This window comes from Falco punctatus, assembly GCF_963210335.1.
Source record: "Falco punctatus genome assembly, chromosome: 2".
Lineage (NCBI taxonomy): Eukaryota > Metazoa > Chordata > Aves > Falconiformes > Falconidae > Falco > Falco punctatus.
Genome location: NC_137581.1, coordinates 32,005,831 through 32,028,800, shown reverse-complemented (window position 1 = coordinate 32,028,800; position 22,970 = coordinate 32,005,831). Strand labels below are relative to the sequence as shown.

The window sequence follows — 22,970 nt, the reverse complement described above, 5'->3', positions numbered from 1 at the left end:
AGAGACCTTCCCCTAAAGTTATTTAATCAAAGGCCTGAAAGCAAGGAAAATTAAAAACCATATTAATTATGAAAACCCCAATAATAAAAATCCACACCATTCTGTTCTTTCTCACAAGATACATCGACATACTGACCTTTGCTGATCCAAAAGTGGGGAAGACACAGTAGATGCTTTCTTTTCTTTCTTACTAGCCGAAGATGATTTGGGACTGGATCTTCGTTTTGGAGATTTGCTAGACTTTCTTGGTGATGGTGATAATTTAGATCTAACCACCTCTGGAGAAATCTTGAGGAAAAGAATATATTAACTGGTAAGATACTGATGCTCAAAAGCTTAACTGTATGTTGATATGTGTGTCAAATACGTAAATTCAGTATCATCCCACATCCGAGATCTTAACCATGTACACATCTACCTCAAATAAAGCAACCACACTGTTTTCAAAGAACACCATAAAGGGAAGACAACAGGAAAATGGTGGGGGAAGAGAAGATGCACTCTGTAATACATTACAAAAACTGTTACTACAAGTTTAAAATCAGTACTTTCCCATATAGCACTCAAGTTTGAAAAAGAAAGAATTCCTTTCAGGGTTTTGGTTTTGTGGTTTGTTTTGTGGTTTTTTTTTACATCTTCACCAAAATGTCAGGGTTTCTAACACTTACAGCTTTGCCTTTGTCACTCTACTCTGTTACTACAAGACATGTTGGAAAAGCAGCTTGGCAAATGGCTTGTGTTTTCTTCTACACATCTTCTCTGTTAAAGGTTAGCTTTTTATCATTAAAATGCATTAAATCCTACTCATTTAATAGCTAACTTCATAAAAAGAAAACTTGGTTATGGTGCTGAATGACTGTCCGAATACTCACAACTAATATCCAAGTCACATACTAAGTTATACACCTACATACTTGCTACTGTGTAACACAATAGCACATTGGCAGCCCTGGAAGCTCAAGTCTTCCAGGAAACAATTCTATGAAGCAGCTGATGACTTATTATTTTAATTTCACATTGACGTAATACAAACCTCTTTTTTAATGACTATTTCTTCTCGTTTCTCCATGTTTTCCTGTTCCAATTTCATGAGTTCTCTCTGAATCTTTTGGCGCTTCATTTCCAAAGACAGCTCATGATCATAATCATAATTAACATCTCCATTATCAGAGTCTTTATTTAAAAAAAAGAAAATAATTAGTAAACAATTACATATGAAATAATAATATGTAGCATACTGGATACCAAGCATAAGTATTTATGTGACTTTTAAGCAGTGTATGAATGGCTCAATGAAGCTAAGCCAATCTATTCTCTAATTATGTGTGTAAACCTGAAATAACTCCAGTTAGTAGTTCCATATAACCTGCAGTTAAATTCATAAGCTTCATTTAAAAAAACATCTTAACTTTTTTCAGAGACCTGCATCAATTATTAAAGTTGAGGTAGCAAGGGAAACCCAGGAAACCATTTATTTATATTTAAATAACAACAAAAAAAAAAAAGAGTGTGTCTTCATAAAGATCAAAAATATTAGAGCACTATTTAATTGGGAAATCTCACATGGAACAGGTTTAAATAGTGATGCTTGATACTAAAGAATTTTGTTTAACAGAGCATCCCACAAATCAATTGATACACTTGATTACATCTACAAATTGATTTTAAAATAAAAGAGGTCTGTATGACCTCTTTCACTGGATAAATGCATATCTTAAGAGTTTATTTATGGTTTTACAACGTTATTACTGTTTGGTTTTCACATCAGAAAAGGTGATTATTTCACTTACTTCATTAAGTCATGGCTAGCTAATACCATACGCTTCAAGCCTTGAAATCTTACTGAAAATTACAGCAGTTTTACTCACCCTGTTTACATGTATTTTGTTAATGGTTATTTAAGTCATGCTCAAAAAACACTTCAGGAAAATAACTGTCAGAGAAAAGATGACTTCATTAAAAAGTCATTAACTTTCACTCCCCTTCCTACACACAGGAACTATATAAAAGGTTTTGCAATAACTAAACTGAAGTCTACAAATTCCATTCATATGTCACAAATGCACGGGAACAGCTTATAGGGAGGTACATTTCCTAACAACATAGGTTCTTTCCCAGACCATCTGTCTGCTTACATAGCACTCACTAGAACTTTAAGAGACAGTAATTCTACTTTATCCACATACCTATGATTAACACGATTTTGAAAAAAACCCATAATCCTCAAGTTGAAAGCCTCAGTGTCTAAGAGTTAAGACATTCATACTATATATTTAAATAGCACTTGAGGGTTTTATATTCCAAATTTTCTTTTTACTTCAATTCTATTTCCATGCATACATATCATAGGTCAATGCTTCTTAAATCACGCTGAACACAAAATTTAGAAAGGAATGAAAATATATTATGGCTACTTTTCTGTTCGTGTATTGTGCTTAAGATACTGCAAAACAGTATTCACGATACTTATAGCCCATACCACAGAAAAGCTACCTGCTTAATGAGATCTACGGAGGAGCTCCATTCCACAAACAACTTGTAAATACTTTCTTGCAAATACATTCATTTGAACTGAATTCACACAGAATGTATCAGAATTCCCATCTTCTCTTGCAATATTGTAACTACTTCTGAAATACTGAACACTTAAACCAAACAAAAAACCACCCAAACAGAAACAACAGAAAGTAATGCAAGATTCTTGCTCTCCTTCGAGTGTTTTCAGAATATAACTAGTTCAATTTTATCTTCAGCTGTTGTTATTCTCATGAAACCCTTGTTAATGAGACAGGTCACATCATTACAAATTACGCAACAAAAACCTGCTGACTTTAATTCAAAGAAGCTATGCTCTCTCCTCAGACTGACCAGTTTCAAAAGTACTTTGGATGTAATGTGGATTCAACTAGTGATCTAAATGTGAAAGGTTTAGCCACTGAGTAGCCTATGGCCAAGTTCCTCGTTGTCCCAGGAATCAAGAAAAAAAAAAGCTTATGTTTTTAAAATAAGTTGGTTTTACCACTCTAACAGTCCAACTCAGATTGCTCCTTTGCTCTCCTCCAAAAATAAACATTAATAGCTACAGTGTAATAGTGTTCAAGACACCAAATCTTCAGGCATTCTGCTTTACACACAGCTCAGTAATCTTGCAATTCTTTGAGCTGTAGGAGGACTCCTAGTTTAATTATACTTACCTTCTCTATTTGTTTCCCAATCCCCATTTTCCTCTTCACTTTCTGGTGTTCTCTCCTTCGTAATTTTGATATCCTCCTTTTCTCTATGTCTTCCTCGTGAAGACTCTTTCTATAAAGGGAAAAATGCTGCATTAGAGTAAACAACTTTATTTTAAGAGAAGCCTGAAGAAGCAGGTATGTTTTACATGGTATTTTGGCTGTTTCTTTTTTATAGTATAAAAAGCATTTTCCCCTTTAGGCTGTTGAACAAATACCTTCTTAAATAAGCAGAGACTCCACAGGCAACATGTTCTAATGCAATTTCATATAATCAATATGCAAATAGCAGATGGGGAAAAGAGAAGAGAGTATTCATAAGAGGGTTTAAAGGCAGGGCAAGAATCAAGCATGTATCAGAGAATAAAGTTTAAAACAGGAACTGAAAGAACAGAGCAGGTTCTTGAGACCAGAAGTTTAATGAACTTTGAAGAGTATAATTTTAACAGCCTGGGTAAGAGTTCTCAGCTGTAAGTAAGAATATTTATTGGCAATGCAGATGAGCCTCAGAAGCTGAGCTGTTTAACTCTCCAAGGATTAAGAAGGGGGGTGGGGGGGAATAATGAAAAAAAAAAAAAACCCACAGAGACCCTTGGCTGGCAGAAGGAAGGGGAAAAACATCTAAAGCAACACACTGGAATCAAGTTTTGTTGATAGCTTTATATTTGACCTTTCACTGTCCCCAAGCTATTAGACAAGTCTAGCTATTGCAATAGCACCCATTTTGCATGTGGCAGATGGTCCCACAGACACCTGAGGAAGCCAGAGACTATTATTACAGGAAAGAAGATAATTTCAAAAGGCAACTGAACCTGTGCTGCTCTTCTCCCCCTGCTAAATTCCAGTAGTAAAGCTGCACAACTGCATCATTGCCTCTGCTGAAGTGACATTCTCAAAATAATCAACCTAAGCTCAAGTGGAGTACAGGGCAAAGTTTTTCCACTATTTGCGGGGTGGGGTAGGGAAGAACATTCAAGCTTAGCAGTATCTCGGGTTTATTTATTAAGTAGGAAATCAGAAAGAGCAAACAATGAAAGTCTGTCCCATATCCCTTTCGTTCTCACCTCCCATAGTGCCTTCTTTTGGGGATTCGTCAGTGTTGGTATGTAGGAACCTTTGGTTTTATGCCAAGAAAAGGAGATGCCTGAAAATTTCACTACCTATTCCTTAATGGGAGTTAGATCTTGAGTAAAATTAAATCCTTAACTTCACCTTAGAAATACAGTAAGGAAATAACATTGTGGATAGTCACTCCCAAATGAGTAAAATTCAACTATTCCTTTTTATTCACTAACAATGTTAAAATCTTATCTCCAGTGTAATGGCGTAAACGATGACAGAACAAGTACTGCAATTATTTTACCTAGTGAACTAAACCAGATGCTTCAATGCACAGTTATCTTCAAGCTTCTCATCTTGATACATTCAGTATATCATATTCAAAACTTTAGAAAGTTTGGAAAAAACTGACCAGTTGCTACGTAACATGAAGGAACTTCACATTAAAGAACTAATTTGTGTCATGTTTAATTTAAAGCAGCTTGCAGAATAAGGAAAAAAAAAAGTTATTTTTTTCTCCATTTCATGACAGGATCTCTAAAATGTTGCATGAGATCCTAACCTATCAAGTCATGTTTGTTGCTCAGACAAGTCTACACACCAACTAAGCCATCACCACAATAAAGGCATTTCAGTCTAAGAGCAAGAATTGTACTACGCTTTAAAGCACACTGCTTTACCAGAAAATTACTCTGATGAGATCTGCAAATCTGTAACTTTATCAACAAGCCTCTCCTCTAACCATTTTTTTTAAGAGTATCTTTATTTTTCTAGACTGCCCTCCTTGAAGGCTGCATCTGTTCTATTAAACTGTGTACTGCTATATACTCCAACTCATTCCTAGAATATAAACAACTTCTTAAACACAAATACTAGTTTCTATTAATTCAACACTATTTGTTACTAGCAAACTGAAATACACATTAGGACATCCTCTATATACTGATTTAAAAAAAAACCTTCTCAAAGCCAGTTCCCCAAATAAGTTGTTAGCAGAGAATGTGCAGGTAAGACAGAATGCTTCAAGACCAATTTAATAACCCATGTTAAAAATACTGCGCAGCCTGTACGTATCTCGCCTATTCTCCAGACTTACAACCAACCACAAGCATCCTGAAACAGCCTGTATTTTCTCCTTTCAATGGAGAGATTCAGTAGTGGCACAATCATACTTCTGCAGAACTGAGAACAAAAACATCTATGAAAAGATTTTTATTGCATTACTGAATATAGGGGAAAGGAATAGACAATTTTCATACAAGCATGCTATTTTACAAGTCAAGACAACTTGATCCGAGCCCATTCATACACTAAATCACTTCAGTTTAGTTATCAAGAAAAAAGATCCTGGTAATATTGCATCTTGAAAAACAAATCTCAGTTTAGAAATTGAGTATATTTTCCTGGGGCAAGTAAATGAAGAACTTAAGTTATGATGGTTTAGAAGTCATATTTGAATTTTCTCTTTGAAAAATCTTCAACATATTCCTTTTATTGTACTTGTTCCACTTAGAACACATTTAATCCCCTCGTACTATGGGGAGTAATTTTTCCTTCATATCCTTACACAGGCTTTTTTTTGCCTCTCCCTTAATAAGCCAAGAATAATATAAGACAAGCTCCTAAAGGCCAATAGCATGTCTTTCACTTGCACTTGAAGATGCTGTATCCACTGCAGACTCTAAAAAGTGCCATTTACTAGATGAGAAACAATGAACTTTCATAATTTTTTACTGAAAAAAACACTGTAGATTGTCCTAAGAGTAAACAACAACTTAGTAGACTTTGTCTATGCTGTTTTCAGGTATGTGCTCACAGTTAAACTATTTACATGTGCTGGATAGATGATTACAGTTTCATGTTGACATTCAGGAGAAATGCTACTTAAGATCAAGAAGTGCTATTTTGCCAACACCAACGGAGAGAATATTTGTAAGACTCTTACAGCCTACAATTCTTAGAAGGCAGAAGCTTCAGTTTCAGCCTTAGTACACGTACACGCAGCAGCAATATTAACTAACTCAAAAGCACAGCTTCCTTTAAATCTAGAATAAGCTATCATGTATTGCAGCTAGAATCTTTTGGGCAAGCACAGAACTATTTTACTCTAGGTATAACACCTTTATAGCGTAAGCTACTACCACCCTACACAAACATAGAAGAAAATTGACCTGAAGTTTCCCTGAAATGGGCAGGTATTGTTTCCATTTCAGAGATGCAAGACAATGCTGACTATCCATTTCCAGTGGAGATACTCAAAAGCCACAGTGACAAAACCCACAGACATGGAACAAGTGGTAAAGATTCCTTACAAAAACCTTTCCTAAATGTACATTCAAGTTCTTCCCACTGTTTCTCCCAAATCACACACAACTCCCAGGTAATACTTCATATACTGCAATGTAACTGTCTTCTCATAATATGGAGAAAAACGCAACATAAAAATTTCTGACTAAACACAATAAAGGCAGTAACCTTATCTAATTATTTGCATAATAATTGATATACTAACATACAGTGCTGAAATAATTCTGAATACAGATCTGAGATTCACAGAAACAACTGAGTTCAATGTAGTTGTCCACGTAACGCAGCATATTCCCTCTGAAAATAACAATACAAGATGTGAAGAAATAATAAGGGATATAGTCTACAAGCTGTCCATATAGGAAATTTCTAACTAAATATATACAGATTGTACTAATTATGTTTCCAAAAACCAAGAAATCTCTTCTAAAAATATTTTATACTAGTTACACTGTCTCAACTTTTTGTGGAACCTATTCAGGTTTTTGACTGTATCTTCTGGCAATCAGGCAGAATTATCATATATAACATAAAGAGCATTTCACCTTGTCATTCTCAAATTTGCCACTCTTTCTACTATGATAAAGTATGAATATGACGCATCTAATTTACATTCTCTCAACCACACATTACATACATTTGCCACATGTCCTTTCTTCTCTGCAGTCTCTTTCTCACCTCCTTGCCCACTTCAAAAAGACCTTCAACTGTATTCTCTTGCACACAGGTGATCACAACCAACCAGCATTTCAAATAAAACGGGACCATGAATTTCTACAGCATAATATTATCTAATTTCATTTTTATATACCTGAGTGTTTGCTTCTGCAGCTGTGACTGCACTTTGAACAGATGGTTTCATTGAGCTGTCCACAATAACTTCTTTTTCTACTGGATAGTTTCAGTTACTTTTAAAATATTCATTCATGATTTTTTGTTTTAAATGCTTTCTTCATTGTGCATTACCTTGCACTTGCCAACAGCAAGTTTCATCTGCCATTGCTGGAAACTATCTTTCCCCAACCCCTATGGCATTCCTCAGACTTCAGTAATCTCAACTACTGTTTTCATATCTTCTGCAAAGTTTGGCATTTGGGATGTCCAAAAGTTTTTCAAGATTCTTAAAAAGTTATATGTCTTTAGATAAGCACCACAGCATCCTCTGTAACTTCATCATTTGAAAATAATCTAAAATTTTCCCCTTAGCTGGCTGATAAGCCCGACAATATTATACCTGCTATTCTGACTACCTACACACCCCCAAAAACCTTGCTTCAAAAGCAGCTATTTAAGTTTCACCTGTATCAGACAGTTCTCTTAGCCACTACCCTCTATTAAAGTTTCAGGCTAGTAGACTGGTGAAGCACAAACTTTGTCTGAAGGAACAGTGCTGCTTTTTTTTAAAAAAAAAAACAACCCACAATTATGAAACTTTTTATTGAACAAGCTACTTGATATTTCAAAACAAAGTTAAGATTTATTATCCAGCTCCTCTGTTATCCCAAAAGCTTTAACAAGAGATGGAAACATCAGATACTACATCTCCACCATAGTAGTAGCTGTAACAGTGGAGCAAGATCTATGTTAACAGTTCAGTCACTTCGGTCTTCTGTTTGCTTAGATATCCTGGTTCTTTGCAATGCCAACTTCTGACGACTGCCCCTCTTCATCTACTTTTTCCAGAATATTTCCTTTGGATAGCCCGTATTTTGAGAGTTGCCTCCGCACAAATAATACAAAAGCTCAGTGGTTTCCTCAGCCTTGTTTTATGAGATTCAAGCAAAGCATTTTTTTTCCTCTGTAGCATGCTTATCCTGTAAATACTTATTTGGTACTTGAACAGACCCACTAATTCTTCAATTCCTTTTGATTCCTGCTTCCAGTTTCACCTTTACTTGGGATTTAGTTGTTTAAGAGTATTTTATTATTACATTAATAGAACACTATAAAAAGCAGGGTTAACTAACCAAAAGTAAGAATTACATCAAAATTAAGAGTTGTACCAGGACAGAAAAAGTTACAGTGAATTTTTAATAACGGTTGGAAAAAACACTTTTCCCACCAACCACGTACTCAATAACTGAACAGTTTATTCAAACTATTAGAAAATAAAAGGAACACATTCAAGAGTAAAAAGATTGAAAGTTTACACAAATTAACAGCAACTGAAAACATGATTGGAAGGTAAGCCATTCTGTTAATTTAATGATAACAGCTGCTGTTGATTTCTTTACACCTGATAAAAATCCAGTTTACACAGCAAGTAGGAACCGACCGAGGAAAAAAAATATGCTGTTAATACCTGCAGAAGCAAAACCAATTTTTCACAAATAAAAACTTGTCATCATTATTCATATGAAGATGGTTTTAAAAAACATGACACAGGAATAACTGGTGCTATTGTTACACAGGTGCAGGGTCACACTACAAGCTTCTGCCCCTATTTTTTTGTAACAAAAGGAACAGATAACACAAATTAAAAATAAGTTAACTTCTGATATTTGAGGGGTATAGGGCTGTAGAAGGATGATTAAAAAATGAGAACAATAACGAATGAATTTTATGCAAAATCCAAAAGTGAGCAGCTGGGATGCCTGATGAGTATGGGATGAGGGCAAAATGAACCAGCACAACAGTAACTGCATGGTCTCATCAAAAGCAAATTTGAGATGAGTAACTGGAGTCGGGATGCATGTAAACAATGGACATGAATAAGTGTTGGGGGAAACAGTGGATGATTGGAACAACAGTTAATACACTTTCTTGGTAATAATCAAAGAGTCTGCACTGTTATTAAATACCTGTTTATCAGTGTTTAGAACATATCTTAGTCTGCTGGATTTATAAAATCTTTGGGAACCAAAAGACCAGAAAGTGCTATAAAACTGCAAAATAATACAATCATTAAGACACTTCATAATAAACATGCCACACGCTATGTACAAAATGATCAGTCCATTAAAACATTTTAAACATTACAAGTCACCACAATCAGGTTTCTAGGACACACTGCCCAACTGCTACTGAGGGATTCTGGAGTTCTGCAAACTCCATTCTTACCCTAACAGGAGAGGATGATTCCTCTGTACTTCGTTTCTGTGGCTCTGACTCAACATCTTGACGTTTGTTCTTCATTCTTTCCCGAAGATCTCCAGTGGGTCTTTCTGGCGACCTGTATAATACAGAAACATAATATAACCAGTTCTATGGGACTATTTTTAAAGGAATACAATCTGTCTTTTAATTATCTTTTTTATTAGTATATATAGAAAGATCTAAACCTCCCACCCAGAAACAAAGTGGATGAATAAAAAAAGATTCCATTTTAATGAGCTTAAGCGTTCTAAAAATAGAGCTCTTTCAGAACACCAGGAAGACTTGACTCTAAGAAGAGAAATTACTGCATGTATATATGGCATGACTCAGGAACTATAGATCAGCTTCAGGTGGTCCTATCCAGAACAAATCTTTTTCTGATCATCATGCAAATGTGTTTCACAAACACTCCTACCAAGTCTTTCAAGATATTCTTTACCCTTCTCCACATTCTAAGCTGCACCAATTTTTAATATATTTTTTTAAAAATATATACATATATATATACACACAATTAACACAGAGTCAAACTAGTGTAGACTAGCAGTGATAGTCACACAGAAGCACAACTCTGAATAGAGATGAAGTCTGCAAGTGGAGATAACAGGATCTAGGTGCCATCCTCCCATGACCTTGCTGAGTGCCACAAAAAAACCTGTTGCAGGACTATGCACCAGAAAATCACTCTTGGAGGCCTCTTCCTTTTTCCATCTTGCAGTAACATAATTATTTAATTATTTAATTAAAAAAATATTGCATTAACTCTACTCTAAAGTCACACAGCTAAGGTATATTTCCTGTAAAATGTATTACTGTGATGTGGAGAGGGGGAACATCTTACACTACCACAAGACATCTATACAACTTTGTCACCTCTTACTATGGATTCACAAGTTCATTTACACTTATGCACTAAAAGAGAACAACCCTTGCATTCAAACTAGCTCCTAAGCAAAGGGGATGTATGAGCTGCTTCAAATGATCTTTCAGTTCAAGAAAGCAAATTTTCTCTTCATGTAAGTCTGGCTTGAACCTGAGTCTGGTATTTCTGTGATGACTGTTAGCCATAATTACAGATTCTTCTGTGAACTGGCTGTATGAAAGTACTGGATATGTACCTATCAGTTTACACTAAAGAATCAAAGAGATGCTGATGCTGCCTTAGTTGATTAGAAGAGTTATATATAATACTTAAGTAATGAAATTTACGTTTGTTGTTTTTCAGATTGAATTAGGGTTTCCATTTAGAAAGCATTCTTTCTCCCACCCTTCTTCTGTCACATAATACACAAAGGGTAAACTGTCTTTCACAGCTTATGCATACAAAAACCTGAATTAGTATGATGTCATTTCCAACCTGTGCATTTTTGAAACAGTAACTGGTTTTCACTTCCTCCTTTGCAATGTTACCTATATTGAATCCTTTAAACTGCATCACATTGTTAAGTGTTTTAGGATCTAAGAAGAAAAAGACCAATGACTGCTCTCATTTTTAAATGCATTTAATTCTTCATATAGTTGTAAATACAGGTCAATTAGATCAGAGGAAAGGTACAAAACAGTAGCGTGTTGCTCTTTTCAGCACTAAGGATCAAATAATATCCAGCATATAAAGCTAAACAAGTCATCTTCTTTGCACACATGATTATATCCTCTTTAAAGTGACTGGCTTTAGCAAAGGTATCTTTTTTTCCCCTCTTTCCATCTTAGAAAGATAATTCCTTTGCATTACCAAAACTCTCTGAAGCATACCATCAGCTACCTAAAAAAATAAACTGTCCTTCAACATTAAAAAGGCAATTCAATGCCTTATTTTTTAATAATATTTCAGCTACGGCACAAAGGATTTGGATCTGTGAAACTGAAAGTTAATTTAACAGGCAAAAAGATTATAGATAATGTACTAGAAACACTGTTCCTCAAGAGGAGCAATTTCAGGAAAAAACCCAGTAGCTGAAGGAGAAAGCAAGAGAACTTATGCTGAATGCAGCTCATGTACTTTCTAAAGACATCTGATATTTTAATCTTTTTTTATTTTTTAAGTTATATGCTGGAGTGAAAAAGCAACCAAACTATTTCACCCTCCATTAATACTTTTTTCAGTATGGGAAGGAAGAAAAAACCCATTTTGTTAAAACATTATTCAACTCTACTTAAAGATTACAAAAGTTATCAAAAAGAAACAAAAGATACAAAAGAAATCACAGAAATTAAAAAAGCTTCAGAGCTGGGGTTTGTTTGGGGTTTTTTTGTTTGGTTTTGTTGCTTTGGGTTTGCGGGGTTTTTTCAGCTTTATGAGAACGCTGGAGCAAACTCATGGTAACCATCCTACCCTTCCTTCCCCAAACACATCATAACCCCCCCCAACTGTCTAATAAAGTAAGACTGAAAATTTGTCAAATGTTAAGAAATAACTACTCAGAAAACTGTGAGCATTTTTTAGATACTTCAGAAAACAGTGCTTAATGCACTGAAAAACAAGCTGGTCTACTACCTGTAGTAGTAGGTACTGCTTTCTTTCAGGTGTACCACAATTTTTACACAATGGCTTCTTTTCTACATAACTTTCCCTCTGCTTCCCCTCCAAAAGGGATCTTACGTTATTCCTGGTAAAATGCACACTGCTGAATTTCAACAGGTAACTACAGTTTTACCTCTACAGTTTATGTGGTTAGACTGCAACTGGTAGAACCTTTCACACAAAAGGCTCCACAGTATTATCCCTGTACACTGAAAGAAGAAAACTTCTCAATGAAAAATTTCTCTTTTATGACTTAACATTCTGCGCTGGGCCCATCTTTTAAGTAAGGCCTAACATGCAAAATTTCGTAATTTGAAATTTTAGCAGTGCAGTTAAGTGATTTTAAACAGCAGCACTTTCTGCAACAGTTCAGTCCTCCATATTCAGTGGCTTGGTTAGGAAAACGCACTTTCATACCAGCACCTCCATTTGCTTCTGTATCTCTTAGTGTCAGGAACAACCTACAAACAGGCACACATTACAACACACTTATCTGTGAATACCTGTGTGTATGTGCACACACACACGTGTGTATAGGCATTGACAATTACTGGTGTATAACGTATGCATTATTATTGAATGCTCAGGAAACATCGTCCCATTTTTCAGTTTCCCACACAACAATATTTGAACCCTGCACAATCCACGTGTTATTACCTATTATTACTGCTGGTTTGTTTTCTAAATCCAGTGTAATGATCCAGAATGAAGAGGACTGGACAGGCTAACAGAGGGATGCTATGATGGCATAGATCCTTACAAAAGTATAAGGGTACCAAGCAGGAAGCTGCCAAGCAACTACTCAACAATCTACAAGTGGAGTAAGAGAGCAAAACTCCTTGTGGGATATCATGTTTATAGACAGCTCTTTCCTTGCTAGCTTCTCCTTACTTCAGATACTTGGAAGACTGGCATGCCTACTCTAAGTTCCTAATTATCCTCATCAGGAAAGCTTTATATGTAAAAACATGCTAGGTTTTATTTTTGTAACAGCAAGACTAAAATTCATGCTGACAGCATTAATGCTGAAACAGTGTTATAATGAAATTAGATTTAAGAGTCTTTTTCACACTTTAGAGTCAAGTTTTCCTACTGTCTGGTGATGTTCTGAACTCTGGAAGGCATTATGGTCAGATAAAACCATTAACAATGGTTTATTTCAGACAGGTATGGAATTGAAGGGCCAAGACAGAATGGCAGCAAGACGTTCTTTGTCCTACCAAACTGCTTGCAAAGCAGACAAGAGACTTCACCAGCAGGCCTGGCTGAACTCCCAGATAATTTAACAAGGGTACTGCTTGAACTCAATTGATGTGGAAGCAACATTAGCTTGGCTTGCAAGAAGCCAATAAAACTGCATTCAAAATACTGGGACAACATTTGTAAAACTCTCTGTAACATTAAATGGCATGAAAATGCCAACATTTTATTACGTACATAAACCAGCTTTTTCTGTGCCTGGCCAAGAGCTATCAGTAGAAACTTCTAAAGACAAACACGGTTTTTTTCATTTGTCTGTTTTGGTTGGGGTTTTTTTTTGGTTGTTTTTTTGTGTGGGTGGTTTTTTGGGTGGTTTTTTTTTTGGGGGGGGGGGGGGGGGCAGGGGGTGCAAGTAGGTAGGGGCTTCCACACCCTTTTTTTTTTTTAAGAACACCTTTATTAAATGCTGAATGTCAGGCAAATAAGCAGCAAGATTTGTCGTTTGACTTTTTCATACAGTCCTAGTAAAAAAAAAAGTCAGCAATAAAATGAAGTAAATCAACATTACTCTTAAATGTCAGTGGTGACAGTGAAGCAGAAACACAGCTTTAATCATTAAAAGAAATGTCACTTTTCTTGCAATGACCAAGCAGAACTACACACTGAGCGTTTCAAACATTGAAAGCCAGGAGAAAGTGACATTCTAACAGCTTTAAAATTTAATTTCTATCAGTAAATCACTCATTTTTCCCATTTGGAACACTCAGTACAGAACAGAATAAAATCTTTTCCACACCTAAAGAAACATTACACTCAGTGATATATTTTGTACCCCAGCTGCTACCACCCTAGAAGCAAAGAAAGATCAAACAAGCAAAGTCAAGATCATCCTCAGAGTATGCCACAGGAACAGGAAAAAGAACCAGAAACAGAACCCTAACCTCATGCCAACCTTCCTGTTGTTGCTTTATACTTTGATGCTTCAGTGTGCCCATCCATCATCTAGAGGTAACATTGACATTACTGTACCATTATGAAGCACAGCTGTTTGTAAAATGTGAAGCCTTCACACAGAGGTACTATGCTAAAACTGTACTATCTTGTCCTTTATAGCAAGAATATTACAACCTTACTGCCACATTTAGTTTCAGTTAAGTGTTACGCTACACAAAGGACAGTTGAAAAAAACATTTTAAAATTATAGTAACACACGAAGGGGCAGATAAAAAAATACTCTCTTCAGAAAAATGAAGTAGCTTTTTGGATCTCCTATGGTACAGGGTATTTGTTCTATATTTGAACAGATAAAGTCACAAAACTATGTTTTAAAGAGAAGTGTTTTCTCACAACAGGAGAGAAAGCATAGACAACTTATTCATCAAACAATATAGCAAAGGCAGAAGGGCTGCAAGTATGTGAGTACTGCTGTAAGTAGCTTCAAAACAGCAATTTAGTAAAGGACAGAAAGGCATATCAGAAGCTGCAGTGACACTACGCAAAAAAAAATTAAATTAAGGTACTTGAACTTCCCATTTCGAAGTAATATAAGAAATTAATCTGTATCCAGCGGACTCCATTTTATAAAGCTACATACACACAAAAATCCTGGGAAAACCCATGGCAAGTTGCCAAATTAATTGTTTTGAGCAGCTTCACAATGCAATTGGTTATTGATGAAACATACCATTAGGCACACCACAGCATTTCACTTAAAAAAAAAAAAAAACAAAAAAACAAAAACAGAAGACATAGTTGCAAAAGCTATTTTCCTACAGCATGTGAAGAATTCAAAGTGAGTTCTTGATTTACCTTCTATAACTGCTGCTATAGCCTTTACCTCGTGGTGAAGGGCCATGTACGAATCTACATGTGTTCCCATAGAGGCAGTTGCCAGTCTTCAGCCAGTTACGGCACTGTGTCTAAGAGACAGACATTACTGGGTGAATTTCACACTCATTTCTGGAAATACCATTGGTGTGAGTGTGACAGAACAAACAAATGACTCCACATTAACTCCCATTTATCTGTAATTTCTGTCCACCAGTAATATAACTAATTAAAAAAATAATCAACAATGAGTATCAGGTCTGGCAGAGAAAAATTTAGGTTGGTGGAAATACTATTATATGTACAGTACTACTGCTCCTCTCCAGAAGCTGGGACAACACACTTTATTTGAAAATTCTAGTATTAGTATGTTGAACATCCATGTGTTAAGGAGTTCTTTTCACCTTTACTAACATCAGTGACATCTGAGTATTTGACACTTGTGAGCTACTCTTTCCCACCACCTAAATCCTGGAAAAGAAGATGCTGGGATGGGGAGGAAAAGAAGAACACTTTCACAACTCACCTCTGCAGTACTTCCAGTGCTGGGTCCAAGCCTTTCAAACACACTGGGTCTTCGGGATGTGCTATCGGATATGGTCTTGGTATTTTCCACTGTGACCTTCCTTCTAATTTTTGACATTTTGTACTACTTCAACCAAAAAAAAAAGCAAAACTGTAAAATCCTTCAGTTTGGGGCTATCGACACTGAACTCACATGAATAAATAGTATGATAAACGTTGTAAGAGCTGCTGCAGAGGTGATGAAAGAAAAAGAAGTCATAAATGAGTGAAATGTATCTAATAACAAGGAATGTCTCTGATTTAACTAGTCAGCTGAACATCAGTAATGATAATTTTTCATTTTGTTTTATGACCTGCTTTGGATTCTTCAGTTTCCCTTTGGGAAAGATCATATGACATATCCATTTAGGTAGCAAACACCACAGAGAACAGATGCTTTCCTTCGTCATATATGTTTTGTACATGAACTCAAGTGACTTCAAGTGAAAAGAGCCTTTCATGTTACTTCACCAACCTCTCAGAAACAGGTTCTTGACTACAATGGCTCCCATTTTCAGAAACAAATCTCCAAAAATGAGAGCTTCATTTTTCTCCTCCTCAGTAGCATGTGACAACCTACTGAAAAACCACCTTGATATCATCCAGTCTGTGTTTGTTACTGGTTTGTATCCTATGACTATTTGGAATCACCCGAGTTTAGAAAAAAAAACAAAAACAACAAAAAAACCCACACCAGTGACACATTTCTCAAGTAACTCCTTTTCATTAATAAAAACAGATTTTAAAACAAATACAGTGTAAGTCTGATAAATAAGAAGTTGCAATTTATCTTACCTGAGAAAGGAAGGAGTTACTGAATATAGAAAGTAAACCATTGGTGTTTTTTTTTTTTAAAAAAGGGAATATATATATTTAGCACTAGAGATAAGTTGTAGAAAAAGGGCAAAATAGGCTCCAAAAACTACTGTCCTTTCTCAAAATGCTACTTGATCTACACAGAAATAAAATAATTTTGGGGAAATCTGCCAGTTGCTGGACTATTTAGATACAGCTCAAAAAAACCACCTCTTTGTCATATTGCAAAGTGCCATCACCCTAGAACTCTTTAGTCAATATAACTTGATTAGCTAAACACCAATCTCCTGCCCTACTGCTCTCTTCTGCTCCTACTCAAGTATCACTGCATTTAGAACACACACACTTAAGCTAGTTTCCCCCACACAAAGAGGTTACAAATGGCAAAAAGCTCACCCATACAGTCAGAATAATACAAATTTAAACTAACACCCACCAGAGTGGACTAATACAAATTTGCACTGATCTGATGAGCAATATGTTCCCATAGCATTCAGACTGGAAGGTTCCATTCTATAGCAAAAAAATGTATAATGTATAAATGTGGACAAATGCACATAAAATGTAATACTGCTGTAACTTACATACTCGATACTTCAGTAATACCTGATTTCTCTCTTGTACTTTGGTAAAACATCATTATCTGAATTCTGTGGTTACTTCAACAGGACCTCTCTGGAAGTCTTACACCTGTGCACTTTCTACAAATAAAACTCTGTGCTGAAGCTCTTGCTGAGCACTTTAGCTCCTTTATAAACAGAAGAAAGCAAGCTTACACTATGTACTTGAAAGATTTCTCAGCTCAGCTCTAGTGACTACTTCTCCAAGCATCGGATTATCTGAAGAATTTTATCTGATAAATGAGGTTCAGATAACCAAGACATTAACCAAGATGCTCAGAGAGGGTAGAAGTTAACCATGTGGTTTATACCAGACATTAAAAACAATGGTTAACATCAATTAGTGGAAGCACACAGTGAAACAGTAGAATTTGCCAGTAGTAAGAAATTATGTGGATTAGTAAAAATTGAGGAGAATAGAGATTTCTAGAAAGATCTAAATGAGTTAGAAAATTAAGTAATACAACAGCAGATGAAATGCAAATAAATATAATGTAATGCACACAAGGAAAAATTATTTTATCTATATACTTTATGAGTTCAAATTAGTCCAGTCTTCTGAGAAAAATAATTAGGAGTCATTGTGGACAGCTCAATGTGCAGCAGTAGTTATAAAGTCTGACAGGATAAACCATTAAAGTTAGAAAGCAAAACAATACCACATCTCACCTAGCTGAGCACCCTTCCATTTCAGGATTGTTTCCCAATGCATTTCAGCAAAAAACCCACTAAATTTCTGTTTTCATGCAGCTACACCCTTTAACAGAGGATACAAAAATCGACTGACATATGCAAAAGCATTTTTAATAAGACGATCATATACCAAATACTGATTTTGGGTTAAATATTTATAGTAAGAAAAGCCATATCTGAAACAAAAAGGGTTAGAAGAACGGCACTGGCAATGGCATAGGAAGAGGGTTCAACACACAAAGGACAGATAAAATGAATGCATCTAATATGTAAGTACAGTACACACTGACATGATAGCCGTATACAAATGCCGAAAATTTACATTAATTTTGCATCCTAATTTGAATGTCCTTTTATTTTCAAAGAAACAGAAGCAAAACATCTTTATGTTTTTAATGTTAGTTCTCACCCAGCAAATAGTAGCTTCTTGGAATTAACTTCTATAGGAAGTTATGATGATGATTAGGCTTAAAAGAATAGTTATAAATATGGAGAGGATAAAGGGGGTGACATCATCATAACTCAACAGATAATTTAATTCCGGCTACCAACTTCCCTATATTTTAGCTGATAATTTCCTGTAAGGAAATTAAGAGAACATCACCCAGCCCTGAATCTTCTAAGGTTTGTAAATACCCTTATTTTAAATAAATTAAAAACTTGGAATGTGAGACGAATAAATGTACTATTTCAAGAATTCTATCCCTACATTCTGGCTCATATCCACCAGTTTGTAACTAAGAACAGATACTTTATTAATACAGGAGATATTTCATGAGAAATTATTCTAAACAAACAAGAACTGCATGCTGCAGCTGCACAGCATATTACTTTCTGTATGCACATATTATCACATGAGGGTCCCACTCCTGCAACCAAAAGTGCATGAGATTTCACCGTTAAGTGAATACAGCTGTTTTACAGGCTGCAGGATAAGAGTCCAGACACATTATTCAGAGGCAAACTGAGGAATTCTCACTATGTCAAACATTACAATTGAGAGACTGTATCTAAAAATGCAATCAATCCCACTTTCATTTTTCAAAGACCAATCAAGTTGGAAACGAAAAGACTATTAAAACAATACTGCTGTTGCAATCTCGGATACATAATGGCAGTTTTATATCAGCCACGCTTCCTCGCTTATAAAGAAGTAGTGTGAAGGGCAAAAAATTTAAGTGAAATGTTTAATTTCCAAAGTTTTTCAGACCGCACACTAATGGATAATAAAGAACAATTTAAATGGAACATCCCATAAAAATTCCCATGATTTGCTCAATTCTCCCACATTTTCCTCATATGTTGCTTTACCCTTGATATATCACAGTCCTGCTATCAACCCCACACTGATGGCCAGGGCAATGATTTTCCTTTCCACCAAATGCTTGTGTCTCTGAACTACCACCTCCTTACCAAAGACTCAGATGGATTAGACAGAGCCTGAGCATTCATATTTCAACATTTCAAATAATTACTACCAAGATTTCTTTTATAAGAAGTTTCTAAGTAGAAAATTATGTACTTCTCTATTTCAGGTACCTGACATTGCATTGCTAAATCTACTTAGGGGCACTGAAGTTTCTGCAACTTTTGCAACAGCTTACTACCACTAACTGAAATGAACATTGTATTCCTAAAAGAAATCTTAGCTAAGGCTTTAAGTGTAAGGTATCACTTTCCCGTACACAAATAAGATACAGGGGAATCTTTAATAATAAATTTGGTATTTTAACACTACATTTACTTATTCACAGATGAATCAGATGAATTTTTTAATCGAGGTAACTTTTCCAGGGTGAGAGACAGTCTGTTAATGACACTAATTATACTACCATTTGAAGTAAAATATATTTTACTGTTACTTCACAAATAAATCTAAAATGTAGACAGACTTGAGAGAAGTGAGTATAACTAGTGGGCACTAACCAAGTAATTGGAATCAATGAAGTATGATATGATTGACACAATATTCAGTGAAATTCTATATTTTTTTATTATCAGTACTCCTACATTTTGGTGTCAAGCATGCTTAATATTTTTCTTCAAGAGAAGTATGACATTACATAAGCCATGATCAAGAGAAACACATCTGAAACACCTGTTTTTCTGTTAGAAAAACTTAATCCAGTCCTCTGTAAAAAATAATCCTGCTTCTCCAGGAAAATTAGAAACTGAGATGTAACAGAACAAAAGCAAAGTTCACAAAAAACTGTAAGGAGATACAGATCTCTTTAAGAAGTCGAAGACATCACTAGTAAGCATGTCAATATCTGTGCACGCATATGTGCATACCACACACAGGCTAAACATTATGTCACTTACAAACCCCTACTTGTGAAGTGATAAATATGCTATTTAAAATAACAAGCAAAATTTTAAATTTAAAATCCTATGTAAGTTGAGATACAAACTGATTATAATGCTCTAGGATAAACTAAATTCCTGTGGACAACTAAATAACAGCTTAGAAAGAGGAAAATGTCAGCGCTTCCCTTCACTTTGCCAAATGAAGAGCTTTTACTTGAAAAGGTTTTGTTTCTCATTACAAAGTTAATGTTTCCATGTCACAATACTAATACAGTAGTGATATCTGAAGGAGCTCCACAGGTTTACTACCTAAAAATAATGCTAAAAATACTAAAATACATTGTTAACCAACTTTAAAAATAACAGTCAAATATTGGTTGCACACTTATGTAGTGTCAGTCTAGCACTCTTCAACTCACACAAAGAAGCCTGTATGACAGAAAACTAGAAGTTATTCCAAGTTTACTTCAACAACTCCGTGCTGTTAACCCATCACCACATTAACTTGTACCTATCCCTTGAATTTAACATATGCTATTTCTCCATTAGTAGTGATAAGCAACTGCTAATTATGTTTTCACAAGTATAAAATCATGATTGGCTTTCTACATGTAAATAAATAAATTAAACCATCAGGCCCTAGTATCACAAAAGAAAGTACACAGTATTCCATATCTTGTCTAACAAAGTCCTCATACTCAAAGAAGATGTTTCACCAGACTAAGTGACAGTCTATGCAACTGGTGTGGACAGACCCAAGCTCACTCAGCCTTCATAACATGTATCCAAAAAAACCCTTGGTATCTCCAATCTGTAAATTGGATCACCACATTAGCATACCGTCACACTCCAGCAAGCATGCTGAGAAATGTGGTGCATCATCTCAGGCACAGCCACATATAGACACACTTCTAGTTTTCAGATACGTTCAGTTCATGGGCTGAGCTGTCCACTCCCATCTGCACAGAGGAATCATAAGTATTTCACCATCAAAGCAAGATCCCTTTTAAGGTCCTGGCTGCTAATCCAGTATCTGTCAAAACCTGTTCTTCCGTCTTGCAGAAGGCTGACAAGAAATCAGTGCTGGAGTGATAATCCAGCAGAGAAGTCAAAGGTGAGGACCTAAGCGAACCACCCATAACAGTAACCCACTATGCCCAGTTTACAAGTTCTGGAAGGGATGGGAGTTAGCTGTAGCCACTATCTACAGAAATGGTGATGAGTGAATTTACACAAGTGAAATTAGTAGTTCCTCTAAGCGCATAAAGCAGAAACTATTTTACTGCCAGAAAGTGGGCCAAGAGCCTCATTGAAGTGGAAAAAAAAAACCCGAACAGGGAAGATCCGAGTATATGGGAGGCAGACTCCAGCGCGGCCGCCGACTGGCGGAACCGCACCCCAAGCAAACTGCCGGATGACCGGCACCTGCGCTGCGGCCCCGCGGCCGCCGGCGGGCCGCCCCTACGGCGCACCGCGCCGGGCGGGAACGCGGCCGCCCCGCAGCTCCGCTCCGAAGGCCGTGCGCCCCCGAGCCCCGCCGCCCCCGGGCAGGGACCGGATCGGACTCGCCCCGCCTCTCCTTCCCTCACGGCCTTCCCCTCCTCTCCCCTCCCCTCCCCCGCCCTCCGCGCCCCCGGCCGTACCGCCGCACTCACCTGCTCCTTCCGCTGCCGCGCCGCTCCCCGCCGCCTCCTCCGCCGCCGCCCGGGGCGGAGAGGGTGGGAGGGGGCGAGGGGGGAGTCCGTCCTCCCGGGCCTGACCGCGGAGCGACACGGAGAGGAAGACGAGGAGCGCCACCCGCTCCCGCAGCCGCACAGCACCCGCCGCTCCCGCCCTGCCCACGCGCGCCAGGGCCGCTGGGTAACAGCCGCCACCGCCGCGCGCACCCTTCCCGGCGGCCCTCGCGCCCCCCTGCCGCTGGTGATGACGTCACGGGGAGGAGGGCGGTGCTCGCGGGCCGGACGGAAGCGGCAGAGACGCCATGTTGGGGGGGCGGGGAAGGCGGGCCGCGTGCGCCGCGGGAGGGCTGCCTGTTGGCGGGGGCTGCGGCGCCTCGCGGGGCTCCGGCCGGGCCGGCGTTTCCGGCAGCTCTGAGCGCCCCAGGCGGGTTTGCCAGCCCAGAGCCTCGGCCTAAGCCGGTCAGCGTTGCGGGGATGATAAAACTGTGCGGCTGAGGTGCGGGAAAGACTTACAGAACGGCTTGGGTCGGAAGGGGCCGTTGAAGGTGATCCCGTCCAGCTGCCCTGTCGCAGGCAGGGACAGCTTCCACTAGCTGAGGTTGCTCAGAGCGCCGTCCAGCCTGGCCTCCAGCGTGTCCAGGGACAGGGCATCTGCCACCTCCCTGCGCAGCCCGTGTCAGAGTTTCACCACCCTCATCACAAAAAATGTCTTCCTTAGATCTAATCTAAATATTCCCTCTTCACTTTAAAACGTTGCCCCTTTCCCTGGCACTACTGGTGCTTGGATTAGTCTTCAGGCCTTAACGTGCCATGCAGGCCTGTGGCCGCAGGGTAGATAACCCTGCCAGCCAACTGGGCAGCCTCCACCGGGTGCGGTGGTCTGGCCGCCTGCTGCCCTTTATCGAAATGTGCAGCAAGAAGTTGTCAGGTGAACATCCTTTTTGTTTGACAGTGGAAACTATGAATAGGGTTGTTTTCTTGTAAGGAAGTCCTATAATAGTCCGAATGACCATAATTGGGGAATTTGTATGGATGGGATCTGGCCATCATG

General features: G+C 37.5%; 1 protein-coding gene across 1 annotated transcript in view; it reads right to left on the bottom strand.

Annotated features, from left to right (window-relative positions):
• The window catches only part of ZC3H13 (zinc finger CCCH-type containing 13), a 48,548-nt gene extending 26,037 nt beyond the window's left edge, over positions 1 to 22,511 (bottom strand). Inside the window, exons 1-7 of the mRNA XM_080375827.1 lie at positions 21,896 to 22,511; positions 15,767 to 15,889; positions 15,223 to 15,332; positions 9,657 to 9,768; positions 3,195 to 3,303; positions 1,034 to 1,173; positions 137 to 288 (exon numbers count right to left, since the gene is read on the bottom strand). Of these exons, the coding sequence (XP_080231953.1) occupies positions 137 to 288; positions 1,034 to 1,173; positions 3,195 to 3,303; positions 9,657 to 9,768; positions 15,223 to 15,332; positions 15,767 to 15,883 (740 nt within the window). The 5' untranslated portion in view covers positions 15,884 to 15,889; positions 21,896 to 22,511. The remainder of the gene's footprint in view (positions 1 to 136; positions 289 to 1,033; positions 1,174 to 3,194; positions 3,304 to 9,656; positions 9,769 to 15,222; positions 15,333 to 15,766; positions 15,890 to 21,895) is intronic.
• Between the last annotated feature and the right edge of the window lie 459 nt (positions 22,512 to 22,970).